The sequence below is a fragment of the Phaseolus vulgaris genome, chromosome 3 (assembly GCF_051622355.1).
Source record: "Phaseolus vulgaris cultivar YP4 chromosome 3, ASM5162235v1, whole genome shotgun sequence".
Lineage (NCBI taxonomy): Eukaryota > Viridiplantae > Streptophyta > Magnoliopsida > Fabales > Fabaceae > Phaseolus > Phaseolus vulgaris.
The window spans coordinates 52,594,540-52,612,063 of record NC_143500.1 but is presented as its reverse complement, the minus strand read 5'-3'; the positions used below and the strand labels follow the sequence as shown (position 1 = coordinate 52,612,063).

Below are 17,524 nucleotides of genomic sequence, written 5' to 3'. Positions count from 1 at the left end.
AGGATATAATCAAACTTATCCCGAGGCCAATCTAAAATGAACACGGGAATAAGTTGTTGAATAATGTTGCTTTGATGATTTCCGAATCCAACTTGAATACTTAAAGAATATGTTGTTGTGTGTGTAGTTAGGTAGATTTTGAGTTGTTAATTTGCACATAGTTATGATCAAAGTTCATATGATTTGAAACCTCTTTTGAAAGTTTTGTTTTTCAAATCTTAGTTAATTTTAGTTAGTTGTTTCGTGTTTTAAATCAGCTGAAAAAGTTTCAGCTCAAAGTCTGATGACTACAACAAGTTTTTCAACAGGTTAATTTATTGTGACAACCGACTGAATTACACTTAGAGTTCTTAAAATATTTTAAAATTTATTTGTTTTCTAATGTCTTTTTTGTAAAACAAAAATAATCAATTATTTTGATAAATGAATTGACTTTTCATGTTCAGTTTTATAACAGAAAAATAATCAATCAGTTTGTTTGAAAAATCAATAAAGTTTTTTAACAAAATTCTCTTATGATTTCCAAACTGTTTTTAAATGCTTTTAACAGATTTCAATTAATGATCAAGCTATTTTAACCTCTTTTTAAAGTCTATATAAAGACTATTTTATGATCATTTCAAAAGAAGAAGAGAGTTTTGATAAAATCGTTTTCAATTGAAGGTCAAGAAGCTTTTTTAATCATTCTTGGAGTCTTGAATCATTGCTTGTGTGTAAAGTAGGAATCTAGGGTTTTTGTTCTATTGTTTTATAGCTTTGTAAAGCCAATATGTATTCTATTTCTTTCTTTCAATTATGTATTGTGGTGTAAAATAGTTTCAGATGGAGTTTCTGAAAATTATGGTGTTGTTCAATAGTGTTGTGTGTTCTTAAAGGGTTCAAGATCAACATTTTTTTGTATGGTGTAATCTGGAGAACTGAGTGTAACTCTTGGTTAAACTCTATATGTGAATCTCCTTCCCTTACTCTGATAAATTGCTATATAAACTGTTTTGTGTATTCTATTAGTATTTACGTGAATTCAAAACCAACATGAACAACCCATTATATTTCCTTAAGAAAAATGGGTGATAATACATATTCGGTACAAACTTAAAAAATTATAGATTATTCAAATTGATTAAAGACACTCATTTTAAACCCTTTCAAAAGATTTTAAGTTCAAAATTAAAGACATATTAATATCCATAATTTCCATTTTAAACAAAATTTGAGATAACTTTTCTTATCAATGACTACATAAAATTAGAAAATATTCAAAATATCATATATTTAATCAATAATGACTACTTAGAATTAGAAAATATTAAAAATATCACACATTATTAATCAAGCATATTAAAAATAGCAAAATTTAATTAATAATCAAATTAATTGAGATAATTATTTTTCTTAACTAATCTATCAAATATTTAACTCAATTATTGATAGAAATACTTTTTAGAGATTTTTAGTAAAAAAAGAAGAAATACTCAGTTTAAATTGAAATATAGTCTAATTGAAAATAATGGAATATGATTTTGAAATCGATGTGAAATTGAGTGAGAAATTTAAAGAAAGATGAGAGTTAAGAGGAGAAACCAAATTAATTAGTGAACTAATATTAATGAAGAAGAAAGAAGAAAAAAAAAGTTTTAGTCCTTGCGGGATATTAAAAGATTAATTTAAAATTTAAAAGATAAAAAAAAAAACTGATGGTGTACATGAGAAAAATATTTAAACTAATTTTTTATCTAATAATAATTGAATTCCTTAATTAACAAAATTGGGTAACATTTGTAATTAGGGAGATTCGATTTTACAATAGTGAATGCGCGAGACACGCAGTAGTGGTGATTGAGGTGAGATAAACACGTGGTTTAAGAATATCCCATCGATGGTTTTACAATATTCAGAAATGTAAAATAAATAAATAAATAATATTTAAGAATTAATTATTAATTATAAATTATAAATTGGTCGTGGTGGATTTTGAGATGAAACCTTGGTTCATTCATTCATCGATGTAACTCACAGAAAGAGTCTCGCTCTGCCACTATTCTTACTTCCTCATTCTTCTTCCACCCATAATCCAATTCAAGTGCTCACATTTTTCGTCTTTTCCTTCTGCAATCTGCGCGCCGCCAAAACCCCAGATCCGCCATAATCATCGGTAAAAACCCTAACCGTCGCGTTATTTGTTTTTTCGACGATGATCGATAGAAATTTTTTTATGATTGTGGATTCATGAATTTTTGATTATTTTTAAATGCTGGAATGTTTGATTAATTGCGAAAATAGTTATAGAGGTGATGGGTTTCATGATGTGTCGATAAAGCGAGGATTTGGAAGACGGTAATTGTTGGATTGGAGGAGAGGGCCCAGGAGGTGGTAAAGGTTGTTGGTTCATGGTGGATAACTGAATCTGTTTGTGCATATATTACAGGGAGAGAGAAAGGTATTGACTTTGAGACAATATTGCTTGAGAGAGGAACGGTGGGCTTGGCAAGAAATGGATCCTGGTCGCTATGCTCTGCATCAAGGCTGGGATAATAACAGCGTAATTGTGGTTTCCTCCTTAAATAATTCACCTATATGGAATATGGGGATCATTATTCAAAGAAACTACTATTAGGGTTTCAATCTGATTTTTTATCGGAGAAATTGTGAAAGAAAGCTAGCTGTGGGGGCAGTCAGATATGGACTCCATTTGCCTAACCCTCGTCCCACCATTGATTATTTGTTCCTGACATAGCTTATTCTCTTGAATCCACAGGCTCTTGAGGGATACGGCGCCGTCCACGAGCCCAACTTCCGGTGAGTGCAACTGCTTCATGCTTATCATCATCACCACTACGGTAATATGAAACCTGTGGGTAAAAAATTGTGTCTTTGAGGATTTGTTTTCCAATTTGTTGGTGGTGTGGTATGTACATCATGATTGTATAATTGAGATATGCTTTTGTGTTTTGTTATGCAAAATGTTAATCTAGTTATATTGTCGTGCAATGTCGAATTTTAGCTTTTCTTTCCTCCCATTTTACCCTATATTTTTGGCAGGGTTGGTGGTTCCTATGATGAGAGAAGGTTTCTAGATGAAAGGTATCCAAGGGATCCAGTTTATCAGAGAAATAATTTCCACCCTGACATTTTGGACAGGGATGCCTACCTCCCGCCAGGACCACCTCCTGTTGGCCACTGGAGTCAATCCAAACGAAGAGGTTATGATGAAGATTACCCACTTGACAGAGAATCTAGACGTTTTCAGAGGCCCTATCATGAATCATATAATCAGATAGATGGTTTCAGGGATCGTGAGATTGACACCTACCCAGAATTTGAAAGGTTTCGGGATGGCTATACCGGCATTGAAAACTATGGTGACCGAGGATATGATAAGCCTGCCAGATTTGTAGGACATGAACGTGATGATTATGCCTATGAAGATTATGACTACAAGTCCAGGGCTTCCTCTCATCATCGTAGGGAGGATAGCCATGACAGGGATTATGATCATGGTCGGCATAGTTATGATTCTGATTATGAAAGAGGTAGTAGAAGAGACAGTAATTGGAGGCGACGTGAATCACGTGATCGGGAACGTGATAAGAGAGGTCATAGTCGGGAAGGAGATCTGAGTCCTCGTAGTAGTAGGAGGCACGAGCGCTCACGCTCACGATCACATTCTCGTGGTTCGCGTTCACGTTCTCGATCCCGTTCCCATTCTCACTCGCATTCTCATTCCCGATCTCAGTCTCGTGGATATGATGACCATCCAAGATCGAGGTCCCCTCGAGGTCGAAGCCATGGTAGAAGTTATAGGGAAGGTAGCTATACTGAGAGTCGATATGATAAGAGTGAAAGACGTAGGGATCGTGATGATAAACGACAGCGGGAACATTATTCTGTGGTGCGTGCTAAATAGTGTTTTCCTTTTATATTTTCAGTGATCATCTTATTACTGTTGGAAAATTTGAAGTAAAAGCTGTTTTTATAGGCCCCATCTGCAACCGTTGTTGTGAAAGGTCTTTCGCAGAAGACAACCGATGAAGATCTATACCAAATCCTTGTATGTCATACTTAATTTATTTTGTTGAGCTTCATCAGTTACTATGGTAGATTTTGATTTTTTTTTACCTTTTGGTATCATTGTTTATATGATTTTTAGGCGGAATGGGGGCCCCTTCGTCACGTTCGTGTTATAAAGGAGAGAAATTCTGGCGTCTCTCGTGGATTTGCATTTATAGATTTTCCTTCTGTGGTATTTATCATCTTTATTTTCTAATTTATATATCATGATTTCATGAATGTTATATTGAGTAAAATTATTATGGATTAGGGAGCTGCACAAGCAATGATGGACAAACTAGGAGACGATGGTCTTGTTGTCGATGGCAGAAAGCTTTTCTTTGAATATAGGTATTTTTCTTTTTTAGGGCTTTGCCAATTGTTTGTACTTTTAAGTTATATCTGGATGCTGTTAATTACAATAATCTGATCTATGTTAACATTTTGAGCTATATTTTATTGCAGTAGTAAGCCAACAGGAGGTCCTGGTCCAGATGGAGCTATGAAATCAGGTCATAATTATAAGAGCATTACGGTTCCATCTGATTGGATGTGCACTGTATGTGGCTACATAAATTTTGCACGCCGGACATCCTGCTATCAGGTTCATAATCTTTTCTGCATAATTTTTGTATCTTGTTACTATTTTTGAATTGTAGATTTTCTGCATGTTTAATGCTTTTTGGATAATTAATTTAGAGTAGCCACCCATTTTCAATCGTGGTATGAGTATGGGTACATATGTGCAGACATTGAATTGGTTCAGTGCTATTTTCTTACTGCAGTGTAATGAGCCCCGAACTGACGATGCTCCTGCAGCAGATATTTCATTATCAAATTCAACAGCTTCTGGAAAAAAAGGTTTGGAAGCTGGTAAGTATTTGTATAATTCCTGTTCCGGAGATTGTTGTTTTATTGATGCTCTGTAATTAGTAAGTATATCTGCAATCAGGTCCAACTCATGTTTTGGTTGTCCGAGGATTGGATGAAAATGCTGATGAGGAAATGCTCCGCTATGAGTTTTCCAAACATGCTCCAATTAAGGTTTGATTACTAAATCCTTGTGCTAGTTAATCAATCCTGTGACTATTTTTATTCGTTGGAGGGGCAGGTTCGCTGTTGTTTATTTTGCCATTTATATGCTAAGGAGAGTTATTGTCTGTTACAGGATCTGCGTCTAGTGAGAGATAAGTTCACTCATGTCTCAAGGGGATTTGCATTTGTGCACTTTTATTCGGTAGGTACCACTCATTTAATAATTGAGCAATTATTGTTGCATACTTTTGTATTGGTCTCTCTTTCGCTGTCTTCCTGGTGTTTAAAGATTAATACTGTCACACAACGCAATGATTAATAAGAACTTACTGTGTGCATTCAGAATGTCATTACACAGTTACATGGCCATTAGTTTACATCATTTAATGATATCTTCTTCTTAAATATCATCTAGTGTATCTGTAAAATGGTCTGGAGTGAGTGCATGTATACCTTGTTTTGCGGGACTTTGTTGGTTTCGTTGATTGAAATGAATTATTTGTTTGAAGTGTTCATTGGATTTTGTTGTCTAATAAATTCTTTGAGTGTTATAGATAAAGGTTTCACTGGACTTATCCTCCGAAAGGCTTATCAGAACAAGTTCTGTTTATCTTGTTTTTAGAAACTTTTTCAAAGTTTATCAATAAGTGCTTATGAATAAGTTTGTGAATAAGCTTATAGGGTTTAGGGTTTATTGGATTTTGTTGTCTAATAAATTCTTTGAGTGTTATAGATAAAGGTTTCATTGGACTTATCCTCCAAAAGGCTTATCAGAACAAGTTCTGTTTATCTTGTTTTTAGAAACTTTTTCAAAGTTTATCAATAAGTGCTTATTGAATAAGTTTGTGAATAAGCTTCTAGCTCAAAGTTTATCAAAATAAGCTCCGATGTAACAATATCTTGTTGAATAAGTGGTTAAGTAGTAGTTCAACCAAGTTTGTACAATTATATTTGTTTATATTTAGTAATAGCTAACCTGTCTGTGTTTCATCTTGGAGTCCTTTGCGAATGATACCATTCATTTTTACATTTTAGGCATTTGTTGTTTTCTAGATGAAAAGGAGAGGGAGGAAGACTGACAAAGAGAAGATAATTGTTAATAGGTGTTTTGGTAGATATTAATGTGACATAATACTTTTGTTTAGGTGGAAGACGCTACCAAAGCTCTTGAGGCAACAAATGGAACTATGCTTGAAAAGAATGGGCAGATTCTAAGAGTGGCATATGCAAAAAGTATCCTGGGCCCTGGGTCAGGAACATCAGGAACGTCCCAATCAAGCAGTCTTGCGGCTGCTGCTATTGAAGCTGCAACATTTGCCCAACAGGTGTTTTATTCTTCTATATCATGAATTTTGTATAGTTATTTATACATGGTTGAAGACACTCTGTATTGTTGAAGGTGAATAATAGTGATTCTGCCTTAACAGAGAAAGGTATCGCATAGGTTGTGAAAAATCTTTGGTTCCTAAATAATGTTAGGCCAGACTAAAAATTGGTTTTGTATAATGTCTGAAGGGTTTGCAACACTAATTGGGAAACATGAACAGTAAGTTCTAATTTCGTTATGTTAGGCCAGACTAAAAATTGGTTTTGTAAAATGTCTGAAGGGTTTGCATCACTAAATGGGAAAAATAAATAGTGAGTTTTAATTTTATTAAGCTTTAATATTTTTTTTTCTTTTCTAAGTTGGTTCCTAATTTTGGTGTACAGTACAGCTCCTAGGTAATTAAATTTTCCCATGTGTTTTGCTGTATGTCTATTGTGACTTGCTTGTGGAGGGGAATCCTGCAAGACATGCTTTTGATCTCCTTGAATATTCCACATTAATATTTTGTATTTCTTACTACAGTATTTCATTATTATAGTTCTGATATGCTGTCAAGTTATCATAAATTTGATTTATTTATTTTTGCTTTTCGACAATCTTCAGTATGATTCAGTAGGATGGGCTCCGAAAGAATATAATCCAGATGACAAACTATCTACTGGTCCAGAGCAACCTGGCACTGGAGTTGGTGCTCCACAATCGGGCTTTGTTTGGGATGAAGCATCGGGTTATTACTATGATGCTGCTTCTGGTTTTTACTATGATGGAAATACTGGTATGAATCTTGGTTAAGTTAGTCAGAAAAGCCTATGATTATCTTAAAGTTTCTCAAAAGCATCTTTGTTTGCTTCGGAAGTAATTCTCAAGCGTTTTTCCATCATGGGCCCCCTTTTCCTAATTAGCCAAAAGTAGGTTTGGAGATTATTTAAAACGTGGATGTTGAAGTGAAAACAACTACATTTTATTGGTGCTGTGTGCTAGTCAATTTTTGGGCTGTTTCTTTTCCTGTATTTACCTTTTCTCCTTTTCTTGTATAATTGAGTTCTGTTGGACGGGATTAGGCTGCAAAATTTTGTTATCTCCCATTTACCTAGTATGTTTCCATCTGTTTCACACACACACACACTCACTAGTATTGTGCTATGGGAAGTGTTGCTTATGGAGCTTGCAAGTGTGGCTTAGCCTTTTTTTCAGCATCAAGACTTGGAAACACTAGTAGACTGGTAAAAAATTGTTGCATTCCTTTTTTTTTTTATTTGATCTTCTATACTATTGTTATGTGTAGGTCTTTACTATGATGGTAATAATGGGATTTGGTATTCATATGACAACCAAACTCAGCAGTACATACCTTGCACTGATCAAAATCAGAATAAAGCACCTAATAATGAGTCCGAACCTCCTAAAACGTCTGATGGTACTGGAAGTAAAAAGGTCATTTCTGCTCCAGCTACTACTGTTACATCAGTTGAGAAGCCAGCTTCATTAGCAGATGCTGTCCAGGCTGCAGCTACAGCTGCTTTAGCTGCAGAGACGAAAGAAAAAGAAAGATCAAAGGAAATAAAACTCGCATCAAAGAGCAGTATTCTGGCAAACAAGAAAAAAATGAACAATGTATTGACAATGTGGAAGCAGAGGAGCCATGAAGGACAGGCTACTAGAGTTGCTCTGGAAGACAATCAGCCTTCTGTTTCAGTCGATGATAGGTCATATTCTGCCGGGCATTCTGCTAAGAATAAGTCAAAAAATGAGACTATGGTAAGGGACTCTAATGCTTCAAATCCAGGAATCCACACAACTCTTGCCCAGGTTGCTGCTATTGATTCTCAGGCACAGCCACGGCCCGTTAGTAATAGTATTGGAGGCACTGTGATGGGGGTCATAAGGGGCTCAGGAAGAGGGGTTGCTAAATCAGATACTTATTCAGGTTCTACATCTGTTGCATCATCTATGCTTAGTTCATCTTCAGCAAATGTTGATCCACATGCAGTTGCTACTCCCTTTAGAACCGATGTATCTGCCCTGGGTTCATATACACCATCTGCCACAATTGGAAGTGGCCGAAGAAGGTTTTCGGAAATGCCTCTTCCTTCTTCAGCTCATAAGGAACAACCTCAGTCAACTTACCGGGATCGTGCTGCTGAGAGGAGGAGTTTGTATGGCTCGTCATCTTCAGTTGGAAATGATTTGGCTGACCTTGACATTGGAGATTCAAGTAAGACTACTTAATTTATAATGGGTTTCGGTTTCATTACTTTTTTGTTGATGTACTTTTGATTAAAAAAAAACTGCTGAGATGAAGAGAGAGTGTTTGCTTGCCAGTTGTTAGTTACTCATTTCAAAGCATTGCCTGGTATCTCTGGTGAAAAAGGCTCGGGGAGTAGAGGAAGCATTAGTTTTTCATTAGATGTGAAGAAAGGCATTGACGTGCTACATATATTTTGGGAATTTGTATTTACTATTTGGGGGTGATAGTAGGTGTGAGCAATAATCTTTTTTTTTTTATAATAGAGGAAATTGAAGAAACTTTCCTGGTTAGGAAATTAAAATTGTGTGCATGTAAATTCTCTTATTTTTAAAATATAGTAGAATTATGTATTGTATTTTAATACTCCATTGGCCAAAACGTACTTCTAAAGTTTTGTTGTAGCAAGTTGTTGATCTTTAGTACCAAATATTAGGTAATGTTTAGAAGTTTAAAATAACCAAATAGTAAGTTTGCAAGACAATAGGTAAACTGGTAGCTTACTATGTGGATTGACATTTTGAGAAAATATTTGTTTCTACCATATGTATTCTTGAAGACCGAGATTTTGCATCAAGGAAGGGTGATACAATGCCGTTCCCTCCTGGGGTTGGTGGTGGACGTGTAGTTGGAGATGTCAACATTGATACCTTCGAGGTGATTACGGCAGACAAAGCAATTGATGAAAACAATGTCGGTAATAGGATGCTTCGCAACATGGGCTGGCAGGAAGGATTGGTACCGTTTCGTTCCCTCTGCATTAGATAGTTTTTTTTTTTTTTTTTTAATTCAGGTTGTTTGTTTATATTTTGAATAAGTTCCAGTATTCAAATTCTCTCTTTTCAGGGACATTTAATACTTAGACCTAGATAATATTTTCGTCTAGTTTAGATACCTTCTTTTCTTAGAATGTTTGGACCTCAAGAATTGGATGGGATACCCCTGCAAATTTGGTTCTCAACATATCTGGTGAAGGATTCTAACATTTCTATATTATGGGTGTTCCCTGTATTATGGATTATTTGATGCACAGGGACTAGGAAAAGATGGAAGTGGAATGATAGAGCCTGTCCTGGCACAAGCCACAGAACATAGGGCAGGACTTGGGAGTCAACAGAAGAAGTTGGATCCTAGCCTTGAGGTGCAGGCAGGTGACAGTTACAAGATGCTTATTCATAAAAAAGCACTTGCCAGGTTTCGGGAGATGTCAGACAGTTAAGGTTTGAGCACATAAAGTAGGTTTTAGCTTCGATAATATATTGTTACTTTGCTGTTTTTTAAATATTCTTATTGTAAACACTAGTTTGCCAGCACAATTTCGAATTTCATTTTTGAAATTTAGCCCAAATTGTAGCATGATATTTGCTTTGGTTGATCACTGACGAGAGTATTGCAATGCCAGTCCATTTTTCTTTTGCCTTTATACTTGAATACAAGTGATGCTGTCCTGTGTGTGGTTGCCACTGAATCTGTTTTTCTTACTTCTTTTTTATTATTAAGAAGCCTTTTACTTGCAGGGCTACGGAAGATTTAAAAAAATGAATGATCATTAAGGTGTTGGCTCAAAAATAAAATTCCCTTAAAATATATGTTTTATAGAAGCCAAATCCCTATGGCTTTAGCTGGTAACCATGTATTACACCAAGTAACATATTAAAATGATATTTGATGTTTGTTAATTTCGACACTCTGTGTTGGAGATTACGACGGATAGTATTTGAGTGCTTATCCAGGATTCAGAACAAGATGAAAATGATTAATTATTATCTGGATCAATATATTAAAGGCTTAGTTACATTTTTAATCCTAATATTAAAAGGTCAAAAGCCAATTCAGTAGATTTTTAAAATTTTCAATATGGTCCCAAATTTTATATTGTTTTAAAATGATTCATGTGATTTTTATTAGATTGATTTTATTAAAACAGATTTATCTCAGCTTGTAGAGTATATTGAATTATGTGTTATTATATTGATTTTTTAAAAAAAGCTAGAATTATTACATTGAATTTAAAAAAAAGATTGGGGTTAAATTAAACTTTTTAAAATCTAAGATGAACTTGATTTTTGGCCTTTAATATAGGAACTAAAAGGTTACTGAAGTCTATTCAAAGTTACAAGTCATAGTGTACAGTTAAAAAAGGACGTTTTGCGATGAAGAGCTTAGGGAGAAGTTCTCATTTATATACGAATATGTTTATTTAATATTTTTCATAAGCCATTTAGGTGTTATGTTAATGATTATGTGTGCGTATATTAAGATATACATAATCTTACATATTTTTATAAAATCAAACTATAAATACTTTAAAAGTTGCAATAAAATAAATATTATGAATCATGAACTCAATATTCATTAAAGACATGAAATATTTAGCTATTATATTAAATAAGACATATATAAATTCGATGTCCATATTTTTTTAATAAACAGCCACCATCTCCATGCCTGTGACACCCCTTTATATTCCAAAATGAAGACACCCCTTTATATTTTTTAATTAGCTTTTGAATTACATCTGGATTGAATGTATTTTTCTATTATTTCTATCTGGAAGACATAATTAATGTATTTTTCTATTATTTCTATAAGATTAGATAGAATCTTATAGAAAAATTTATTTTTCGGAAAAAAAAAATTGTTCGAATTTCATCTTTATCAAATTTGAATATCAGAATAGTAGATATAAATATAATTCAACGGGTTAGGTCTACTTACTTTTTTTTATTTTTTCATTTTTAAAAATGGAATTTTTGTGTATTTAGTTTTTTGAAAGTTTTTTTAAATATGAATTTGAATTCTGGATTATATAATCCGAAATATATTTAGATTACATAATTTATAGGTTTATTTTAAATATAAGAGTTCTGGATTTTATAAATCTCAATAACATTTTTGGATTATCTGGAGTGTAAAAAAAAAATGATATTTTTACATTTTATTATGAGGGTCGCAGAAGAAGGTACGGAGGTGTAAGAAGAAAAAGTCTATTTATAATCATCCTTAAAGAATAGTTTTAGGAATATTTTTAATTTGGATGAGTCGTGAGGGGATAGAAAGTATCTGACCCACACACCCGAAAAATATAAGGGGGCTTAAATATGGCATCTTCAATTAGACTTTTTCTTTCTACACCTTCATACCTTCTTGTGTCACCCCATACTAAATATGAAAATATCATTTTATCCTTTTTTTTTACTCTTGGATTTAAAATAATAAGTCTATAAATTATGTAATTTGGATATATTCTAGATTACATAACCTGGAAGTCAATTTCATATTTAGAAAAGACTTCCGGAGTATGTAATCCAAAAGCTAATAATACATCCGAAAAAAAAAGTTTCTGGATTACATAATTCGGAAGTTAATCTTATGTATAGAAAAGACTTCCAGATTATGTAATCCGAAAGCTAATAACAAAAAGACTTCTGGATTACATAATCCAGAAGCTAATTCTGGATTTAGAAAAAGACTTTCAAATTATATAATTCGAAATATTGAGAAGGGTATTTTTGAAATATGAAAAACTTATGGGGTGGCACAAGAAGGTATGGAAATGCAGGAAGAAACAGCCCTTGAATTAACATTTATTTTTCGCATTTAATCTTCTGAAATTGTGAATTCATGAGCCAATTTCTTCCTCCACATCCATAGTTTCTTTATGTACCTTTATAATTTTTTTAATTTCAAAATTACCCATAAACAAAAAGTGCAGGATTTGTTTTTTATTTATTTTTAAATCAAAATTCTATCATAAATTTGGAATACAACTTAGATAAAGGATTTGAAAACAAAACTACACCATGTATAAATATACGTACAAATGAGTATACAAAGCATTGAGAACTATTTCTTCCCCATGTTCATCCTGTTTAACAGAGGAGATTAATTTAATTTAACTATGGAAGAAAACAGGAAAAACGTTTAACTTGGAAAAAAACTATTGAAATTTTATTTCTTTTTTCTTTGTTAATTTTGTCTCCATTAAAGCGAAGGAAGGGTGAATGATTATTAATGTATGTGTGATGTTATTAAAATGATGTAGATTAATGCAATAACCACGATAATACCATAATCTATCAAATTCTTTTTAAAGTCTGAACCAAGTAAGTCTCTTTTAAGCTTAAGAAATGTTATCAATAACAAATGTTATTAATATTTTAAATTATTCTTAGTTTAAATTTATTCATTTTTCAATATCAAATTAATTTTATAATAATATTCTGGGCAAATTTATTTGGGAGGAATGGGATTAGTTCGGAAATATAAGATTACCAGATGATAAATGGTGTCAAACTTTAATGATTGTTTATATATATATATATAAAGAACAGATTTGAAAGGAAAAATTTGACATGAAGTACGAAATCAGCAATAAAATTCTGGTCATGCTTACTCACTATCTAATGATGTTGTAGATGTCTTGTTAAAAACTATAACAACAAACCCATTAATGTTAAAGCTAATTACAAAGTTTACTGATGCCAATGCCCCATAGAATTGCTTCATAACTCAACATGAACAACTTTTTTTTTGAAGAAGCTTCATAACATTCAACTGACACCATCATTGTGTTTTTCAAATATGGACCTATCATTAAAATAACATAATCAAATCATTTGTCTGAAGAGTTTGGAGTATAAAATATTGGAACATATAAAATGTTGAAGTGTAGAATATTACCGAAAAGCAATTTACTTGACTCTTTGATGCCCTCAAATTCTCCACCAGCTCTGCAATCTCAAACTGCTTCATCACTGTAGCATGAAGCACCTGCATTAATAGCACAAATTGTAAAATACTACATAGTTAACAGTCATAGAGATGAATGATGAAAGTATGGAGAAATACCCTCTTAGTCTTGTCAAGGTCAAACTCAACACATTTGATTCTATCCAAGGAACTCATAAGCATTTGCTCCTTCTCCAAAGGTATGCCAGCAGGTTTGTGGCTAAGTTCCCCAAATGTTTTTTCTAGTATCTCAAGTCGTTGTGTGAATTGAAGAATATGATTCCGTTCAGAAACTGTTTCACTAGCTGCTGTAAGGCTATTGTTTTCATGCTCCATGGCAACAGATGGGTAAATATTGTTCTGTGTTCTCCAGAATTCTAATCTTAAACTGCGGAAGAACATCACTAATCTTTCCAAAAAATAGATAAGCACCCTTGACATATTCAAGATATTTGTTTTCTCCACTTTTTCCTTAACAAAGCTGAACCAACTTCTGACCGAAGTACCTGTAAAAAGAATGAACTTTGCTTAAACCTGTGAATGAAAATACTGATATACATATACTCACTAGTGAAATAGACACAATGTGAACGATGGTTATGGTGAGTTTCCAACTTCCAGATTCAAATGGTATACATATAGTAAGGCATACAAATATTTCCAACTTGGTTTCCACATAATATATATAAAAACACACAAATGTTCCAATAACTTTTTTATATAAAAGCTTTCATGTTACTACGCAAAAATGCTTCAGTAACTTCACACACATTAACGATACCTGCATCTTCGGAATTTTCCATACAAGCAATATTCGCTGTATCATCATTTTGCAGTGATTGATCCCGAGTAATGTGAAATTCATCACTTTGGAGCACTTTCTCAGCTGCAGAAGCACTATCATCACAACTGTAGAAGTTATCTGCTACTCTAACCTGCAGAGGAGTTAGTTAGTCTTCTGAATGATCAAAGGCTCAAGAACAAGGGTTAGAAAAATGAATTAGACTAGGTTCTGGAACTAACTTCTTCATGAACTGGGGCTAAACGAGGAAAAGTGAATCTGCTTTGACTGATGGACGAAAAAGAATCATCAAGATCTGACCCGGACTCTGCTGTTGAAGTATCGCTGCACTGTCCCTGGAAGATGAGAAAAGGAAGTGAAAAACATATAATTTTAGCTGTAAATAATATATACAGGAATCATATGTGAAATCCTAACCATCCATGTCAGGAAGATTGAGACTTGCCTTCTGGGAACGTATCCAGAAAGAGTCTGAATTCTGATGTTCATTGGACATTTGGGTATTTTCTCTCACAAACGTTCCCTCCACATTATGAACCAACTAAAATCAAAACACCTAAATTATCTTCCCGATACAAGTCCAATAAAATATACAAAAACAAGAGATAGCAAAGCAACATTACCTTCATGATATCAGGATCATTCCATGGCCCTTTACTAGATCTAAGACATCCACCTTCTCCAGAACATGTACATGTGCCACCCAAAAATTCTGGCAACTGGCTGCATAGATATTTACAAACCATAGATTAAACAACAATTTTATTAGAAATTAAACGGCAGCATGAGAAGTGCATACCTAGAGTCAATGATATCAAGTAATTTACATGTAGACTTAGGTTCAAGAACCTGCAAATTTTGGTTAGTACATAATATCAGTAGGACTTCATGAAAAGAAATATGAAATGTTACAACTTACAAACCAAAAGCTATACCCTCACCTGTATCTTTGCAATAGTTTTCGCATCAAGAAACTTCTGTGCAGCAGGCCAAAGCATCTTCTTAAAGCCTAGACCAGCATTGATGATATACATTCGATGTAATGTCTGCAAAGTATGTTGATGATTTTTATGCACACAGGAAGAGGAGTGGAAGACAAATTGCTTTGGAAAAGGGAAGTATGAAAACCTCAGGATAGTAACTGTTATCTATTTTTGTGATGGCAGCCAATAGACTTGCAGCAGTAGGAGAGAAATTTTTTATTCCCTGTGTTACACACAGCAGCAAGTTAAAAATTGAAAAATGTACTAATAAAACTGAGGAAGATCCTGAAATTGAGAAATAGCTGATTAAGGACAAACCATAACCACATAATTTCAGAAAAAAAGTTGAGAGTGATACAACTTACCAAGCCCTGCACGTCCAATATTGTTGTGGTTGATGAAATCCGTCTCTTGGCTGCAATGGAACATGCTGGAAATTTCTCTTGCAGAGCCTTCTCGAACTCTTGAACATGATATTTCAAATATCTATCTATTGTGGTTATACGCATCAACCGACTTGGATGAGCTTTCCCAAGCCTTTCGATGTAAACTGGTCTACCTTCCTTGTCAACTCCATGATACCCTTGAGGGTAATGCTGCAATACTTCTTCCAGCTCTTCAAATTCAAAATCCTTCAGATACCAGAACACCATTAGACTCAACCAACCAAGTCATGTTTCAACACTAAATTATCCTAACAATACACAACTCATGCTTGTTCTAAAATACACAAACATCACACAATCGTACGAATCTGCTTTTAGAAAAATTAAAAGAACTAATTTTATATAAAGATACAAGTTCTTGCATTATCCAAACCAGGAAGTCAAAATAATCGGATAATGTGTCAATCTGTGATGTGACCAGGCTATAATTTGAGTTAATCAAAACTAATATCATAAATATCTGCCAACTCACCTGTGGTGTCAAAATTTTAATTAAAGTTGTTTCAGAAAATGTAGAAAAAAAAACAACTATTTCTTCAATTTTAGAGTGAAATGACTATCAGTGGTTGATTCTGACAATAGAAGTGTGGACCTATAGCCAATAAAGAGTTAACCGACACCCACAAGCGAAAAAAACAAAACCACCTAACCAATCCGCCGCACAATTAAACACCACATTAATCTGCTCAAAGTCGCTGAATTCATGAATCCCACTTAGCTAATCATTATATTTTCATAGTCATTATTAAGAAATTGTAAGTAAAATCAAAATAGAAAGAACGGACTCATGTTGGTCCACCCAAATTAGTTTTTTCAAATAGTTATTGCAAAGCACAAAACTTTTTTTCTAAATATTATATTTAGACTTGCACAAAAGTGTATCCCATGAACTAAGTTGAAGGTTGAAACAACTTCCTACCTAGCACTGAAGGTTGAACAATGAATCATTTATTGAGTTTTGAGTACTGTATTAAAATCCCTTATCCAGCACACAATAGTCAAACCCTTAATAAATTACCTTGAGGATGGCGTCAGTTCCAAATTCTTTTCTCCAAATTAGCATTTCTTCCCACATCTGCATTGTCTTCTCCATGTTAAAGTCTCTTGCTTTAAGAAACCTACCACCGACCAAAATGCCCATTAAGAAGAAGTGAGAGAAGGTAATTAAAAAGTGAAGAAAAGAAAAGAAAAAAGACCTTAACAATGCATGATAATCATCATGGGTGGGAGGCATGAACCCCTTCTGCAGCAGTCTCTGACGCAATTCCTGCACCGCAGATTCCTCTTTAGCGTCTCTCACATCCTCAATGGGAACCCTGAAGTCTATCTTCCTCTTCCCTCGTTTCTTAAGCGAGTGGGTGAATCTGGAAGAAGCGTTTAAGGCCTTCTTCTTCAAGCTTCCAATTCTGAACCTTCCTCTCTCCTCCTCCCAATTCTCAGCTTCAACACCACCCCCTTCTTCCACCCCTTTCAGCAACAACAACAACAACCCACATAAAAAAATCGTAACTTCTGAAATAAAATTAAAAAGGGTATAAAATTGGAGTTGAGTTGAACTGCATTTGCATACCTGACATCTGATAACAGTGTTGAAGGTGGAAAAGGAAGGAAAAAGAGTTGTGAGTAAGAGAGAAGAGAAAGTTAATAATGAGAGTGGTGTTTGGGTAAATGTTTGCAGGTTCATGCATACATAGGAGCCATTAAAAAGGACAACATTTAATGACAAACGACAATGTGTGTGTTGAGGTTGTGGATCTCACCGGAAGAATATATGAGGTTTTTTTTTGATGTGAGGAGAAAGAGAGAGAGAAAAAAAATAATGTGATGGAAGGATGTGTAGACCAGCACGCTGCTCTGCAGAGCACAGTATAGGCACTACACATCTATAACTTGACACGTGTGGAAAAC

The 17,524-nt window shown here is 33.9% G+C and overlaps 2 protein-coding genes across 7 annotated transcripts; one reads left to right on the top strand and one right to left on the bottom strand.

Moving 5' to 3' along the window:
* The first annotated feature begins 1,950 nt into the window (after positions 1-1,950).
* SUA (suppressor of abi3-5) lies at positions 1,951-10,077 on the top strand. Of its 5 annotated transcripts, none has more exons than XM_068609726.2 (16): positions 1,951-2,152; positions 2,426-2,539; positions 2,756-2,796; positions 3,040-3,889; positions 3,977-4,048; positions 4,148-4,240; positions 4,319-4,398; positions 4,513-4,651; positions 4,833-4,920; positions 5,000-5,091; positions 5,216-5,284; positions 6,228-6,407; positions 7,013-7,184; positions 7,695-8,624; positions 9,214-9,392; positions 9,688-10,077. In XM_068609726.2, the coding sequence occupies exons 2-16, from the start codon at positions 2,492-2,494 to the stop codon at positions 9,871-9,873; spliced, it is 3,219 nt and encodes a 1,072-aa protein (XP_068465827.2). In that variant the 5' UTR covers positions 1,951-2,152; positions 2,426-2,491; the 3' UTR covers positions 9,874-10,077. The 5 variants fall into 5 exon arrangements, with proteins under 5 accessions (XP_068465827.2, XP_090155955.1, XP_090155954.1 ...); XM_090299827.1 differs by having other exon boundaries at positions 1,974-2,152; positions 2,756-2,837; XM_068609727.2 differs by having other exon boundaries at positions 1,979-2,152; positions 2,281-2,539.
* A 2,945-nt stretch (positions 10,078-13,022) lies between these two features.
* Positions 13,023-17,524, bottom strand: LOC137808558 (phosphatidylinositol/phosphatidylcholine transfer protein SFH13). 2 transcript variants are annotated; one of them, XR_016519331.1, is made up of 14 exons: positions 17,187-17,472; positions 16,813-17,083; positions 16,635-16,734; positions 15,536-15,802; positions 15,316-15,393; positions 15,129-15,233; positions 14,987-15,036; positions 14,811-14,910; positions 14,605-14,728; positions 14,409-14,522; positions 14,167-14,320; positions 13,506-13,891; positions 13,338-13,427; positions 13,023-13,244 (listed from the first exon to the last, which is right to left on the bottom strand). XR_016519331.1 is itself a non-coding variant. In XM_068609725.2 (14 exons), the coding sequence occupies exons 1-14, from the start codon at positions 17,302-17,304 to the stop codon at positions 13,233-13,235; spliced, it is 1,941 nt and encodes a 646-aa protein (XP_068465826.2). In that variant the 5' UTR covers positions 17,305-17,524; the 3' UTR covers positions 13,023-13,232. The 2 variants fall into 2 exon arrangements, 1 of the variants encoding a protein (XP_068465826.2); XM_068609725.2 differs by having other exon boundaries at positions 14,633-14,728; positions 17,187-17,524.